Genomic DNA, 16210 nt, shown 5'->3' on the forward strand with positions numbered 1-16210 from the left:
CATAGTAACGACTTTCTACTTCGAGGACCCTGATAGAAATGTAGTGGAGTGAAAAGTACAATAGTTGAAGTTAAAGTCATAAGTTCCCAGAAAAAAATAATACTCAAGTAAAGTACAGATACTCAAAACGTGTACTTAAGTACAATACTCAAGTAAATGTACTTAGTTACTGTCCGCCTCTGCCCAATAGTAATGCTTCTGTTACAAATCTATTTGTGCTATTATTGACAAACTTTTATGATGTTAACATTAAAGCTGCACTAAGCGATTTTTGAAAAATGCTTTTGACCACAGCGTCGGACTGAGTCCCAAAACACACTTGTAGTCAATCAGCAGTAAAGGGGCGTGTCTTGCAATGATAGAGAGAAGAGAGGACGGATATTAGCAGATCGACTATAGATAGAGAGAGATGGCAGATAAAAAAAGAGGAAAATATCAGAGAAACAAAATATTAAAAAGAAGGGTTACGATCAGGCAAGAGGTAGGACCCGCTTAAATATCGGAGCAGCTTTCCAGCAGTGGAGAGAAACTCAAGGAGCGGGAAGGGCTCGAATCGGACGCCGAGGTTGCGTTGTTTTTTTTTCTTGATAGGTGAGTAACGTTGATTTTGCTTAGTTTCACACAACTTATCCGTGTTGGCTTTTGTTTGAATATGCTTGTGTTTCATCTTCGCTTATTTCCGCGATCGTCGTTGCCATGGTTGCGTACGTACGTGTGCGGTGGAGATATCAGGGGCGAGGTCCTGTTGGGGTATGGGCGTGTTTGTTTTGGTGCTTTCAAATATCAATATTGTTTGGCAAAAAAATCGCTTAGTGCACCTTTAACCGGCACTAACGTACTGTGTAAACCATTGGGAAAATTGTAGAAACAATATCTAACATTATTTTCTGTTCTTGATGATGTGTTGAAAAGTAATTTCAAATGAAGACAATATTATTTTTTAAATATAATTTTAAAATATATGCATGATCTTTTTAGAAGCAGGACTTGCTTCACTGCCTATAATTTTAAAGTTGGGGTAAGGATTTGGATCGTATGATATGAATACTGATCCAGGATCATGTCTCACATATTCAAATCAAATGGTGTTTAAAGTCACGATGTTAGCAACAGATCTTTTCTTCCGATTTGTGGCATAAAAAATAAAAAATAAATTAATGTTGGACTTGGTTCAATCCATTAGTTGTTGATGAAGGCAGATCTGAATGTGAACTTGCAAGTCAGTTGTTAAAAAGGGACCGGGTTTAAGCAGACAGAATGATTGGAGAAGTCCAGCACATGTCACCAGAGAAAAGTCTGGCGTTTTAACAGAAGATCTAGTTATGAAATTTTAATTACACCGTGCATGGATGAATCTTTTACAATAAATTTAATAACATGCATTCAGAAAATAAACAAGGTGAATTTTCATTTCATTCTGACTTTAAAGGTAGGGTAGGCGATTTCGGAAAGGCTAGCAATAGTAAGATAGCTTTGAAAGCATAAGATACCACCCTCCCTGCATAATCACTCTCCAAAGCCACGCCTCCCCCAAAACACATGAACGCACACAGACAGACGAGAGGCTAACCAGCAACACGACGATAGATGGTGTCAATGCTGTCAGATTACCTCATGTCTCATTCACCAGTGAGAAAACTACAGTACAAAGAGAATATTTTTACAATAATAACACTTTTCATTCTCGCTCATTTTCATTCTTTTCATTTAGCTTCATTTAGACCACTTAACTTAGTGATTGCTATCAGGATATGAAGAGACTTTCAACCAGCATAACAAAAAAATTTTTTTGAACCAAATCACCTACCCTGCCTTTAAAGCAATATGGGTGTTGTGTATTTATGTATGTGTTTGCATCACCTCTAATCTCAGTAGTTATGACCACAGCCTGTGCAGGTGCTCCCCAGCCCTGCTCCGTCTTGGCAGAGATGCGAAAGATGTAGGCCGACTCCGGGGTCAAGTTGGAGGCGGTGAACTGACGGGTATCAGGGCCCACCTCTACTGTGATGAACTGGTTGGGATCCCCAGAATCCAGACGGTAAGCTACCTGGTATCCTACAAAACAGTCATTAGATCGTCTGAAGTGAGTCTTGATCCTCCGTCCTTCTCATGTCTACGGTGAGACAGCTTAAGCTGACATCAAAAGTATGAATAATATTTCCACAAACTCTGAGAGTCGTTTTCAGTCAGGCATGCTTTTGAGAACTCAAAGTACAAAAGGACAGGAAGAAAATATCTCCTCAAAAAGCCATTTGTAGTTGGGAAACCATCTTTAGAAAAACAACAGCAGGTTTATAAGACGAACGGCTTTCAAAAAGGCTTCAGTGCACTGGAAAATTTGGTCTATCAGCATCTACTTTAAATTCGGCTCTGGTTAACGTCTGCAGTCATTGCTTTCCTTTACTGCAGAAAGACTTTATTCAAATACGTCTTTCATCGGGGAAGTCCTCTGCCTTGCCTTCACTCCTTATATCAAATTTAATCCAAATGTCAAATTCAATACAAAGAGAAAAGAACCACAAACAAAATGCTAATGTGCAACAAACATGCATAAAATGAAATTTGTTTGTGTTTTACCACAGCACAATAGGTCCAGCTCAGGTAGCCCTTTATCGACACCAAACAAGAATTATGTTATTTTTAACTCATTTTGTCCATTGCATTTTTCACGTAAGAGTGGGCATTTGTAAGTTGTATGGGTCTGGCTTCTGGTCTCATTTGCATCCAGCTATTTTTGGCTTATATTTATTCTGCTTGATATTGCAAATTGGTGTGTCTTACCATATTATTTTAATGTATTATCTTAATTATGTACACGTTTTTTAGTGCAAACCGTTTTACTGTCGTTTAGGGCTGCATGATTAATCGAATGTGATTGTCATGGGCATCTTGTCAGTAAAGCCGGTTCTGTGATTAGTAGTAAATCTCCAGCACGTGCTTTCAGATGGAGCAGCATTTACTACACTGAGCCGTAGTTCACTGACAAGATATGCAAAATCGCATTCATAATCTTACACAGAATAAGGCACGCAACACATTTCATAGTATTCTAAGCAGTGATAAAGGCTATGTCGATTAGCATTGCATTATTATATACTTTATTATAATAAAAATTATAATAAGACGAACTCAGATAAATCATATATTGCCGTAGTCGTGTGTTTATTAGTCACGTTGAATTTATGAAAGCAGTTAAATCTTCTGTTTATTCAGCAACCGCAATAAGGATTTCTTCTGCCTAATCGCGATTTATCGCCTTAGCGATTTAATTTCGATTAATCGTGCAGCCCTACTGTCGTTGTTATTCTACTCATTTTTTTCTCTATAGCGGCTAATGAACCGGAAGTCTCACCCATAGGCTTACTTCCGCATTGAAGTATAATGTGGATACTGGATATTATTTAGCATTATCATTAATTGCCATTATTAGAATTATTCATTTTTAAACTAAAGACCAATTCTGTGAGTGAAAAACAGTTTCACCAATAGCTGTCGCTCAAAATGAAGCAGAAAAGTACAAAATCTGTCATTTTATAATTGTATTTAGTTTGATATTGGTTGGAACATTTGATTGGGACAAAAACAGAAGGTCCATATCTTTCATTACGAGGTTGAAACCAACACTGACAGATATAATTTGGCTTTCTTTCCTTAAATAGGGACTGAATATGTTAAGCTGTTAATTAGAAAAAAATATTTTGAATTATTTTAATAATTTTACACCACTAATATTTACACATTTTTTTTGCTTTAAAGGTTTAGCAAAGCAAAATCAAAATTCTTTTCAAGATTACTTATTTATCCCTGGTTGAGACTCACTGTTTAACATTATTGAAATGCTAAAATGTAAAACAAACTAAATTAATTAATTAATAGTGTAATATATAAATTATACTGAAATAGAGAAAGTATGACTATATTAATATATGAAAATCACTGTTTATTCACATAATTAAAAATTGTAACTAAAACTAAATAAATAGTGTAATGTATATTATAAATCAAAGTAAAATGTAGAAATTATATCTTTATTAATAGATAAGTATGTTGCCAATCATTTGCAACTATATAAAGCTCTATATAAAAGCTTCACTCATTCATTTATTCATTCATGCATTCATTCAGGTACTCCAAAATGCAGCGGCTAGAGTCCTTACCAGGTCAAGAAAATATGATCATATTACCCCAATTTTACAGTCTCTGCACTGGCTACCTATTAAGTTCCGTATCAGTTACAAAATATTATTACTTGCCTATAAGGCCCTTAATGGGTTAGCTCCTGCGTACCTAACTAGTCTTCTACCACGCTACAATCCATCACGCTCCCTAAGGTCGCAAAACTCAAACTAAAGTAAAGTAGGTAGAGCTTTTTCGCATTTGGCTCCCAAACTCTGGAAATGAAATGAATTGAATTCATATACTAAAAATTAAAACTGAAACTAAAACTAAAATATAAAAAAATGTGTATTATGCTAAAGGACAGAATGTTTTAGGCAAATTAAAATCCATGTATTCCTAACTTAGAGATTGAACAGGCATGGTTTGACACAGAAGTGCTGTGCTAGATCTGCTGAGCATCCATCTGCATCGTGTCCGAGGGAATGGCACGTGTTGCAAACCGCCAGCAAAACAAATGATAACATTATCGGGAAACATGTTGAAAATGGAATGTGTGGGCAGAGCTTGGCCGTGGGAGAGACGGAACATTATTCAACCATCTATTTATCTTTCGGGATGCTTGCACTGCATGCTGGTCCCCTTGGGCTGTGCAAAACGAAATTAGGCCATCCCACATTGAGAATCTGCAGCACTTGGGGGCTGCCATTTCATCCTAATGTCCACTTCAGCCATGAGGGGCAGTGGAAAATCACATACATTCATCCCCAAACACACACACACACCCTCACTTCCCAGTTACTTCCATGCCAGTGTCTATATTTCTAGAAATACAGAGAGTACTGTGGGCAGAAAGCAGCCCGTTTGCGTGGCTCTGACGGGCTATGACCCGTGCATTGTTTATTAGGGCTTTGCTTTTGGGAAAGGGTTTCCACTGTGAGGGCATCGGCCCATGTGATTGGCTAGGTCACAACCCCACAAACGCCTGCAGCTCTATTTTCCTCATTCATTGCCCAATGATTACCGGTCCTGCAGCGGCCAGCAAAAACACTCACAAGGGCAGTGCCTCGGCAGAAAGGGCAGGAAAGCCCAGCGCTCCGCCACTGAATCTCAGCAAGCGGCGTTCTCATCAATACTGACTTTTAATGCATTTCTTTTCTTTGAGATGCCTCTTTTTATTTTGGATATTATAAAAGCCATTTGTCCAATTAAAATGTTCTGTATTTTTTTCATTTTTATCTGAAAAAGTATAAAAAAAAACCTTTTAATATGTCTGCTGTCAACTTAATGACAAGCTAATGTGTGAAATTTGTGTGCCATTAACATCACCCCCAAAAAACCAAAAAAAAACCAGCCACTGAATCTCGGCTTTCTCACCAAAAGTGGCATTCATTGCATTTCCTTTTTTCAAGATGTCTCTTTTTATTTTAGACATTATGAAAGCCATTTGTTTAATTAAAATGTTAGACAAAGTAGACAGAAAATAGCGTATATTAAATATAAAATAAATATTAAAAATATTTTTAACATAACTACATAATGATAATGACACAAAAATTGCACAAAAAAAGAAAAGAAAAGAAACAACAACAACAACAAAAACAGTCACTGAATCTCAGTAAGCGGCATTCTCATCGACATCTGCTTTCAAAGCATTTCCTTTCTTCAAGATGCAGCAAATTAGCGGCATGCCGGGAAATCTCGTTTCTCTCTTTGAAAGAGCTCTCTCTGTGACTTCAATCTACATAACCAGCATCTCTTGATCTGCCAAAGTATGACATGGAAACGCGAAATAACGAAATAACACCATGCGTGTGGCATGTTCGTCTGGGAGCGCTGCGGTGTTGATGTTATTATCCAGGTTCCGCTGGAGGGGGCTGCACCTGCCTTTACATCTATTTAGCTTATGTTCACTACACACGTCTGAGCTCCGGTTTGATTTAGCATGTCATTTTCTGCGCAGTTCCTCTGTCAGACCCTTCTGTTTTTTGTGTTTGAGTGAAGCGGCTGGAGTCAGATTAAGCGCAACTATTCGATCTGCTGCAAAATCCAAAGCAAACTCCCATTCCCAGCCACGGACTTTAACGGTCAGGTTTGCTGACGCTTCTGGGAACACACAACACAGTTTTCAGCGGCTTTGAAAACGGGATTACATTTAGGCTTTGCTGTAAACAAAAGACACTGCTGGAAATCCAGCATAAGCTGGTGGCTGTTTTTTTTATGGAACATGGTAGCTGGTTTCTAAATGGTCTAAACTTGCATTAGCTGGTGCAAGATGGTAGGCGAATGGTTCTCAAAGTGAGTGGCACATTGTAGAGAGACTTCCACACTTCACTTACAAACATTTAAATATACTGCGCTGACAAGAGATGTGAGAACATGTGAGATGTATTATTTTGAGTGAATATGACTGAAATTTTGGACTCGATTTGCACACAAAGCAAGCAGATAAATTCAGAATAGGGCTGCACGATAAATCGCATGCGATATTTAACGTGCATCTTGTCAGAAAGCCGGTTCTGTAATCAGCTGTAAATCTCCATCACCTTACCGCTGATTACAGAACCGGCTTTCTGACAAGATGCGCGTTAAATATCGCATGCGATTTCTCGTGCAGCCCTAATTCAGAAGACTTGAAAACTACACACAAATCATCACTTTTATCGTACTTTTGGAGCTTGGCAGTTGCAATCGCCATGTTCTGTTCTGTGTTCTTTTTTTCCAGCAAAATACACTAAAAACTATGCAAGACAATTTTTTCCCCAAAAACTTTTAAGATAACTGATATGTTAACTTACATATGACAAGCTAAAGTTTTGCCATTAACATCACCAAATAATGATCTTTTGTTGGTCAGATATGATGGACGATATTTTCCAACAAACAGAGCAATGTTTTGATAGCACCACAGAGACACTGTTTACATTTTTTGGGGGACAACAGCTAATGACCAGCTAATGACCGGCTTAGAGCAGCTAGAAACCAGCTCCCATGTTCCAGAAAACACAGCTATAGCATCTTAACTTAAACTGCATTTTCCAACAGGGATTTATAAGACTTCTGGGTAAACAGTCATGCTGTGCCACATTCCAGACTAAAATGAATCGTGCATATGCTTTCAGTTTTATTTTTCTACAGTATACACACCATAACAAAGTCTCAATTTTCCCCAAACATCATCAAAATGCTTAAACTGGTCTCATTTTATTCAAAATTAATGCTTCGTGAATAGGATTCTATCAACAAATGTGTTCAGATCTAATCTTTGCATCGCTGAGATTGCGTGTATTCTTCTCCGGTGTGATTTGCACAGGCAGCATGATTTGGCAGGCGGCTATTCTGAGCTTCATTCACTTGAGGTGTTAGTCAGACTAATCTCATTAAAACGCAGGGATTTTCTCCTCTCCGGCTCCTTCTTCCCGTATGAGGAATTAGTCTCAGGTGCACGGTGACATGGCTTCATTCACAGAGCGGAGGAAAGAAACGGGCTCTGCTCTGAGCCAGATACTGCCAGTCCAATGCATTTCACGCTCTCATGTAGGCCAGATCAAGTACTGAGGAGACTGTTTTTAATGTGAGGTGAAGTACATGAAAGCAGCTTTCCACTTGAATCCAGGCTACATGGGTCAGCCGTGACCATTCTCACGAGAAGAATGGCAATATATTAAAAAAATGCACAAAAACAGCACAATGAATTATTCAACTGAATCAGTCAAATCAGACTGAATACATACATAGGATCAGTCTGAATCTTGGACTAAATTAGTCTGACAAGTCACTTCCTAGGTGAGTGGTCTTGGATTATTTGCTCACAGAATCGTACATTATTATGCCTGTCCAGAAATAAGTTTTAAAAATGGCTGCAAATAATTTGGTGAAAATTTAATTTAAACTTTAAACTAAAGTCTAATTACTGTTTATTTGTGACAATGTGTGTTTAAAGAAACTTTTTTCCATGTTTTTTATCATTTATTTTATCAAAATACAGTAAAAACAGTAATATTGTGAAATATGAAAATCATCATGTCATTACTCCAGTCTTCAATGTCACATGATCCTTTAGAAATTATTTTAATATGCTGATTTGCTGTTCAAGAAATATTTCTTATTATTATCAATGTTGAAAACAGTTGTGCTGCTAATTTTCAAGAAAACAACATTACTGACACCAGAACAGTAGTGGGTAACACTTTAAAATAGGGAACACATATTCACTATTCCTGAACAAACTCCTAATTTGCTGCTTATTAATAGTTAGTAAGTTGTTAGGTTTAGGTATTGGGTGGATTAAGGGATCTAAAATATGGTCATACAGAATAAGGTATTAATATGTGCTTTATTAGTACTAATAAACAACTAATATGCTAGGAATATGCATGCTAATAAGAAACTAGGTAATAGTGAGAATTGGTTCTTAAAATAAAGTGTTACCCAGAAGTGTAATAATACGATAACAATATGTTGTGAAAAAAGGTAAAATCTCAATTTGTTCTACATTTAATTTCTTCAGTGTATAATTTAAGGAATTGACCTTTTATTTCTCTTACCCATAATTATGCCATTGGGGTCCACAGGGGGCTGCCAGACCACCCTCACTTCTGTCAGACGCACCTCCGGGAACACAAGTCTCATAGGTGGTCCGGGAACTATTGAAGGGGAAAAGGAGAGGCCAAAGATGAGATTTTATCATTACATGACTCCTGCAGTAATTACAACACCTATACACCTTATGGAACTCTAAAGCTTTCTCTTGAATTACAGCCGAACCACAAGCCCAAATCAGAGAGCTTTAATAGAGGCTATTTAGCTTTCAAAGCAGCAGCAGCAGCCCTACGAGACAGCCTCTGAAATGGTATTTACGTCAGGATAAGGTCATTATAAAAAAATCTGGTTTGAAAAGGACAACAACAAAAAAATGTAACATTCATAAGACAAAAACATAAGGGATGAGAAGAAAGAGACAGTTATGACAGCACTCAAACTGTGTCAGTTTAATGAACATATTCCAGATTACATCTCGTCAGTGGAAAAGGCAGCTGTTTCCATCTGTAAGAGTGAACGCTCATGTTCCATCCATCTGTGCACAGAAATATTGTTCTCTGATCCACCTTACTATAAAAATAATGTGAAGTCTGAATGAATAATTAAGAGTGTTGCATTAGTGGTTGTATGTTGCCACTGTATTCTGAGAGGTTACATGGGTGTTTTAGGTGGTTGTCAGGGTGTTGCTATGTGGCTGCTAAGAAGTTCTGAGTGGTTGTCAGCATGTTGCTACAGAATGTAGTTGCTAGGATATTGTGGGTGTTTGCCAGGAATTTGCTAGAATGTTGGTGGAAAGTGGTTGTCAAGGTGTTGCTTTGCGGTTGCAAATGTGTTCTGAGAGGTTGTTAACACAATGTTACAGTGTTATGGGTGGTTGCCAGATTTTTGCTATTATATGTCATTTCTTGAGATGTTCCAAGTGGTTGTTAGCACATTACTACAGAATGTGGTTGCTAGGGTATTGTGGATGGTTGTCAAGTTGTTGCTATGAGGTTGCAAAAGTGTTTTGAGAGGTTGTTAACACAATGTTACAGTGTTATGGGTGGTTGCCAAACTGTTGCTATGCCATTTCTTGAGATATTCTAAGTGGTTGTTAGCACATTACTACAGAATGTGGTTGCTAGGGAGTTGTGGGTGGTTGCTAGGGTGTTGCTATGCCATTTCTTGAGATGTTCTAAGTGGATTTTAGCACATTACTACAGAATATGATTGCTAGGATTTTTTGGGTGGTTTCCAGGGTGTTGCCATGTGGTTGCTAAGTTGCTCTGAGCAGTTCTGGACTCTAGAAATGACTCTACAAGCCATGCAATTTGAAGTATAATTCATATTCATGAGTTACATGCCAAAGTCTCCTCAGTGTGTGTGGTTTGTTAATTCAAATCTGCTCTAGCAAACAGTACTAATGATTAGCTGTTGGCCAGCGAGCTGCGAAATCTGGTCATTCTCCCCTCAGACTTTGTCAGCTTGTCCTTGACCAGAGTATTTAGATCCATGCTGGTCCATGAGTGCTGCCACATGTCACACCTTCTCACTCTACCCCTCCTAAAGTGGGCCATCACTGAGTCACATGCTTCACTAGATGAGCAGAGCTCTTATCATTGTATGTTAAGACTGAAGGGAAACATTGCCAAGGGGCGATCTGCTGCCTACAGGAGGAAACCAATGATGACTGGAGGATGTAATGACTGTAGCGCCCTACTCTGAAGGACACAGTGTGCCACCGGTGCTAAAAGAGGGCTCTGCTAAAGGCCTTGATTAAGGGGGATGTTTCCTTCCCCTGCTGGTGCGTCTCACCTCTAAACATACACACTTTCCCCTCTCTCCAAGGCATCTGTGACAGGCCTATACATCCACTAACAGGACACCTGTGGAGCGACAGATAACATTGAGGGAATCCAATAACGGTGGTGGGCCGGTGCTGTGCCTGAGGTACACACACATAAGCAGGAAACGACACCGCTGCTGTGTTGTACGCGAAACGCCGTGCTGTACAAATGCGGAACAAACACAATCAACGTTGTGCCGTCTCTCGGCCGCTTCCTTATTTCTCTCTGGATTCCCCGAGTCGATACGGTCGGTTAGGCGGATTCTATGTTTCATTTCCTGGACATTATGGAACTTATAAATCTAACACATCTGACAGCGATTTGATTTGTATTGCTTTTTGCAGTCATTGTGTGTGGGACCGTAGGGACACATGTCCACAAGAAGAAGCTCTTACAGTAGAGCGTGCTTTTCCCAAGATGCCTCTTTCTCTTGCCAATGTATTGCTAACATTCATCATCCTGTTATCAGCCCTCCGCGTGCCACGAGGCTTATATGGAGATTACACGCACATGAGGAGTCTTTTAACTACTTATGATGCACGACTCATGACTCGAGTGCATTTACTCGGCGTGAACCTACAATTAGAAAATCCGTTTATTAATTACTTCTTTAAGCGAGCCACTAATAAACACACTTTCCTGCCAATCTTTTCAGAGATGTGCGAACGCTAACGACTTTAAGGCACGCTAATCTAATCGCAGTGCAAAAAAGAAACGTCCAATTTGCTGCTTGCTTTGCTGATACGGCTCTGATTAAATCCAATCACAGGATGTTTAGGTTTACAGACAAAAGCCAGAATGATCACTCGCGTCCGGCCGAAACAGGATGGACGGACCGTAGCATCTCCAACCCCCTGCGTACGGCGTCCGGGGCCTGGATAAAATGCTGCTGTACCATCAGTCCTTAATGAGGTCTGTTCTGGAGGGGAATTTAAAAGGCAAACACACAGATAATTGCTCCAAGGTCGAGTGAGCACAGACGGGAGGACATGCTGCCCGGGCCCTGCGCTTCCATCATAAAAGTGCGGCGGTGAAATGGCCCGAGCTCTCTGCATCTGTCAAGGGGAAGCTCCATTTACAGCCACGTTAACGGAGTCCTGTTATCTCTTATTCAGAGAGCAGCACAGAGCTGACCGCGGGCGTGCAGACTCCATTAATGTGACTCTGTAGCCGGCTGGATTAAGGGCTGACCCCTGTATTTCACATAGTGGGCTGCTTTAAATAGCTCTCACAAGCTGGGGGAAAAGGCTTTTATTGCTATCCCCATGACGTCCTCTCTTGTGATAAGATTTTGGGTTTGTGAAGCAAGCTAAACTGCACAATGTGACATATGTGATTCAGTAATAGTGTAGTTTTAGCTTATGACTTATAATATTTACATTAACAGTACCATATACACAAATTACATGATCCAGAGTCCAGACATGCGAACATATCCAGACTAATATATTTACAGCATATACACCTTGAGATAGATAGATAGATAGATAGATAGATAGAACTAAACTAAACTAAACTAAACTAAACTAAACTAAACTAAACCAAACCAAACACCAAACCAAAGAATAAACTAAAAAAAAGGATTGGTAAAGGCCACTGGGACAGTTACTTACTCTAAAGATTCAAACCCAGTTCAAAGCTCAATTTTCACCGGATTGTAATCTGAATTTGAATTATGTTTTTCAAATGTCTATTACATTTGATTGCCCTTAGTCTTAGTCTTGTATGTGTGGTTTACAGTCTAGTTCAATAAAATATTTTATTTCCATTAATTTCCTCCTTTTCCATTGAGATATCTAGATAACCAAATAATTTCTAAGTAAAGAACTCATGGCAGATGGTTTATATTTAATATTACTTTTCCAAGTATAACATGCTTGAATGAATGAAATCAGCTTTGAACATGAGATAAATTACAATTCAGCACTTCATATGAGCACTCTATATTGCTTTATCTGACAAATCTCACGGTACACTGAGTATATCAGTTGTTTCTCTGGAACAGCCTTGAGGGGGGCCTTATTTGTGCCATTTCCCCAAAACATATTTCTGCTGTAGTCTGTCCCTTATGGCCCTGTTGGCTGTATAGCAATCATATAAGAGTGCATTAGTTCCAACTGTTATCTGTCTTTAATCCTGACCGGAGTGAATCACTGCTGTAATGGATAGCAAACTATCATACCTCTCTTCTGAAAGCTTTCATTCCTCAAATTCCTCAGCCAGCCCTTCAAAGTCTATTTAAGTTGCAGTCCATAAAGTAAACATTTGGAGGCCATCCTTACCAATGGAGTTTGTGCTGTCTGTATTGGTTTACCTGTCTATACTAAATCTAGTCTTAAAAAAAGACAGTGAGCGAATCAACTAAGCGAACACAAAGGCACAGAATGTACACTAAAAACAAATGAAGCATCAAAGGCTATAGAGGACCTTCAAAAAAGTGTCTGAAAGAGCTTAAGACTAAATGCCATTTCATCTTTTTTATTCTATAAATTCCAAGGCCACACTGCGCACTCTTCGTGCGCAGAGCAAATGCCCATTACTCATGACAGCCCATAAACTTACACTGCTTGGTCAAGGAGCGTGCACATAAAACAGAGTTACAGCATTAAAGGGATACTTCACCCAAAAATGAAAATTTGGTCATTATTCATCCTCACGGGTCTCTCTTGGAACAAAAAATAAATACCGTATTTGGAATATTCTTAAAGGGTCATGAAACCCCCCGTTTCAGCGCTGGTTAGTTCTCACCACAGTTTTAAAAAAATGCTAAAAAAAGTGGGCGTGGTTTGCAGCGGAGCGGAGGAGGGGGGAGAGGGGAGACAGACAACACACACAGCTACGCATTCAGACAGTTTCATTTCGCTCCCATCGAGTTAAAAACACAAATAAATGCACAGCCATTTGCACTCTGCATCGAAAACATATATATGAACGCGCTGTTGCACCTCGGAGAACTTAAGAGAAGGCTTATTCTGTGGCGTTTATATAAGCCTTTTGACGGGTTGTGTCACAGAGCTGTAAAAGCGGTTATGCTCACCAAGTGAATGAATCGCGTTTGTGCCGAACTCTTATTATAAAGCAAAAACAAACACTCTTCTTCGATCCATGAACGTTTCTCAGTTAATGTGCAAAAATGTGTCATCTCACAGTCTGAAACGCCTGTCATAGCAAATCAACACATGCTGTTGTGAATAATTAAGCGAAGCATCTTCTCATAGGATAAGAACACGCACTCTCATGAATAATTTAATAGACACCGACGCGTCATCGATGTACTATAGTGCATTGCCACGTCACAAATTGTGACGTCAACACAATGTAGATTTTAAACCCGGAAGATGAAAATAGCGCAAAAAAGCTTAAAATTAACCAGTTTTCTCAGTTAAAATTATCGGATGCTAACATTGTCTTCTATGATGTGCAACACAAACACCTCATGACAGTTAAAACAACAATGACAGTTCAGTGATGTTTTAGCTACACAAATTATACACGCACAAAAAACACCTTACAAGTCTTCTGAGGCCACACTATTTAAATGAGGAACAAACCCAATTTAAGTCATTAATAATCTTCCCCAGCAATTTCCTGAGAAATGCTGACAGTTGTACCTGTATTTGTGAATGAATCAGCCCAATTTGTGAACCAACTGGCTTTTATTGAAAAGAACAGGGTCAAAATGTATTCAATGATTTTGATCCTCAAGTTCAACTCATAACTCACTCAAGTATTTTTTACAAGTCACTGAGGAAAAAGATTATCAGATAATAAAGATTTATATTTCAATCTTTTCCTCACACAAAGCTTTTGTGTGGCATCCGAAGACTTTAAATATTGCACAAAAGTTGATTACTTCTTTTAAGATGGTCTCTGGTGGGTTTTTTTGCAGCCTGATGAACAGATGAGGTGACTATGAATGTTGTTGATGAGCTGCATTAAAAATTATTTTATGTCCCCCCAAAAAAAGAGCATACAGTTTTGGAATGACATGAAAGTGGGTAAATAATGACAGAATTTTTGGAGAAGTATTCCTTTAAACTCCCTGTGTGGTCATTAAATTGAATCTCAGTGGTGAAACATGAAAGGTTGCTCACCATCATCCTTGGTCCTCTCCAAGACTGGGGGGCTGCTGAGCTGCCCATCTCCAATTCGTGTGAAAGCCAAAACTTGGATTTCATACTGGACGTATTTACGCAGGTTCCTCAGTAAGACAGACTTTGTCAGGTTGCCTTTAACCACATTCACCTGTGCCTCCGAATCGGAGTCTTTCTCTTTGTACATAACCTGAAAGAATAAGTATATTAAGCACGATTATAGTTCACATCACTGTTGTGTGATTTTGTGATTGTGACTGACTTTAATTTAAGATCACATTAAATACAAACACACAGGGATAGCTGTTAGTAAGGCTGAATGGCATGAGATTTGTTCCTCTGGGTCCATTGTTCAGCAGGCTGCTGTTTTTTTTTTTCTCGTCATAAAGCCTCCTGCCTTAATTACTGTTGACTTTAAACCAGAGCAGCTTTTCTGAACATATGGGTGCACATCCAGATCTAACTGCAAATATGTGTCTTTCCGCATGTGTCAGACTTTCAATTAATTCATTAATAAACCTTTTCTTTACTTAAAATGAAAATGAAACGGTACTGGAACAAACATGAACTGCTTTAGGGCTTATAAGAAAAAAGAAAAGTGCATAAAATGTTCAAAGGATAATATCAAACTTAAAAAAAAATCCTTGATTTTTCATCATATGGCCCCATATTTCAACACTGCAAAAATATTTTTTCACATCTTTTCACACTGAGGACAACTGAGGGACTCATACGCAACTATTACAAAATGTTCAAACACTCACTGATGCTCCAGAAGGAAAAACGATGCATTAAAGGGGTCATATGATGCTGCTAAAAAGAACATTATTTATGCACCAAGAGCTTGTAACACTCTAAAGAGAAAGGAAAAAATGAAATCGCATCAGATGACCCCTTTAAGAGCCAGGGGTGTAAACTTTTGAACAGATTGAAGATGTGCACATTTTTTTTAAATTTTGCCTTAATATCATATTTGTTCATTTAGTACTGCCCTTCAGAAGCTACAGAAGATACATACATGTTTCCCAGAAGACTAAATAAGTTCTCACCTTAATGCATTGTTTTCCCTTTTGGAGCATCAGTGAGAGTTTGAACTTTTTGTAATAGTTGCATGCAAGTCCCTCAGTTGTCCTCAGTGTGAAAAGATGGATCTCAAAAGCATAGTCATTTTTGGAAAGGGTTCAAATTAGGGATGTCAATTTTAGATCATTCCCATAATCAATCGTCGTTCAAATTAAAGATTTATTGACAATTAATCGATCGCTGGTTAATCGTGGACATCCATAGTTCAAATACCCAAAATAATTTGTGGGACCTGAAGGATTTTTCCGAAGAAAGGCGCACAGTTTAACTCTTGTGGACTATATGTAAATGTCTTTTATGTGAAATATCTTATTCAGGTTAGTACTAAATAAAAAAGAAATATAATATACCGTATTGACCCGAATATAAGACGATGTTTTTTTCTTGGAAATACATCTGAAAAAAACGCGGTCGTCTTATATTCAGGGTCTAGACTTTGACATGTCAATAATACACCCACAACAATAGGCGGCGCCAAATACGCATAAAACGAGTGTGCCATGAAATACATAATGTAATGCGTGTTGTAAAGATCGTGAGTAAAAACAA

At 38.6% G+C, this 16210-nt stretch overlaps 1 protein-coding gene across 1 annotated transcript in view; it reads right to left on the minus strand.

Moving 5' to 3' along the window:
• The window catches only part of LOC107748743 (protein sidekick-1-like), a gene marked incomplete at its 5' end in the record, with an annotated part of 201234 nt that overhangs the window by 42435 nt on the left and 142589 nt on the right, over positions 1-16210 (minus strand). The window contains 3 exons of the mRNA XM_016563717.1: positions 1861-2055; positions 8664-8762; positions 14579-14768. Of these exons, the coding sequence (XP_016419203.1) occupies positions 1861-2055; positions 8664-8762; positions 14579-14768 (484 nt within the window). The remainder of the gene's footprint in view (positions 1-1860; positions 2056-8663; positions 8763-14578; positions 14769-16210) is intronic.

This window comes from Sinocyclocheilus rhinocerous, unplaced genomic scaffold (genome assembly GCF_001515625.1).
Source record: "Sinocyclocheilus rhinocerous isolate Xijiao unplaced genomic scaffold, SAMN03320098_v1.1 scaffold3266, whole genome shotgun sequence".
NCBI lineage: Eukaryota > Metazoa > Chordata > Actinopteri > Cypriniformes > Cyprinidae > Sinocyclocheilus > Sinocyclocheilus rhinocerous.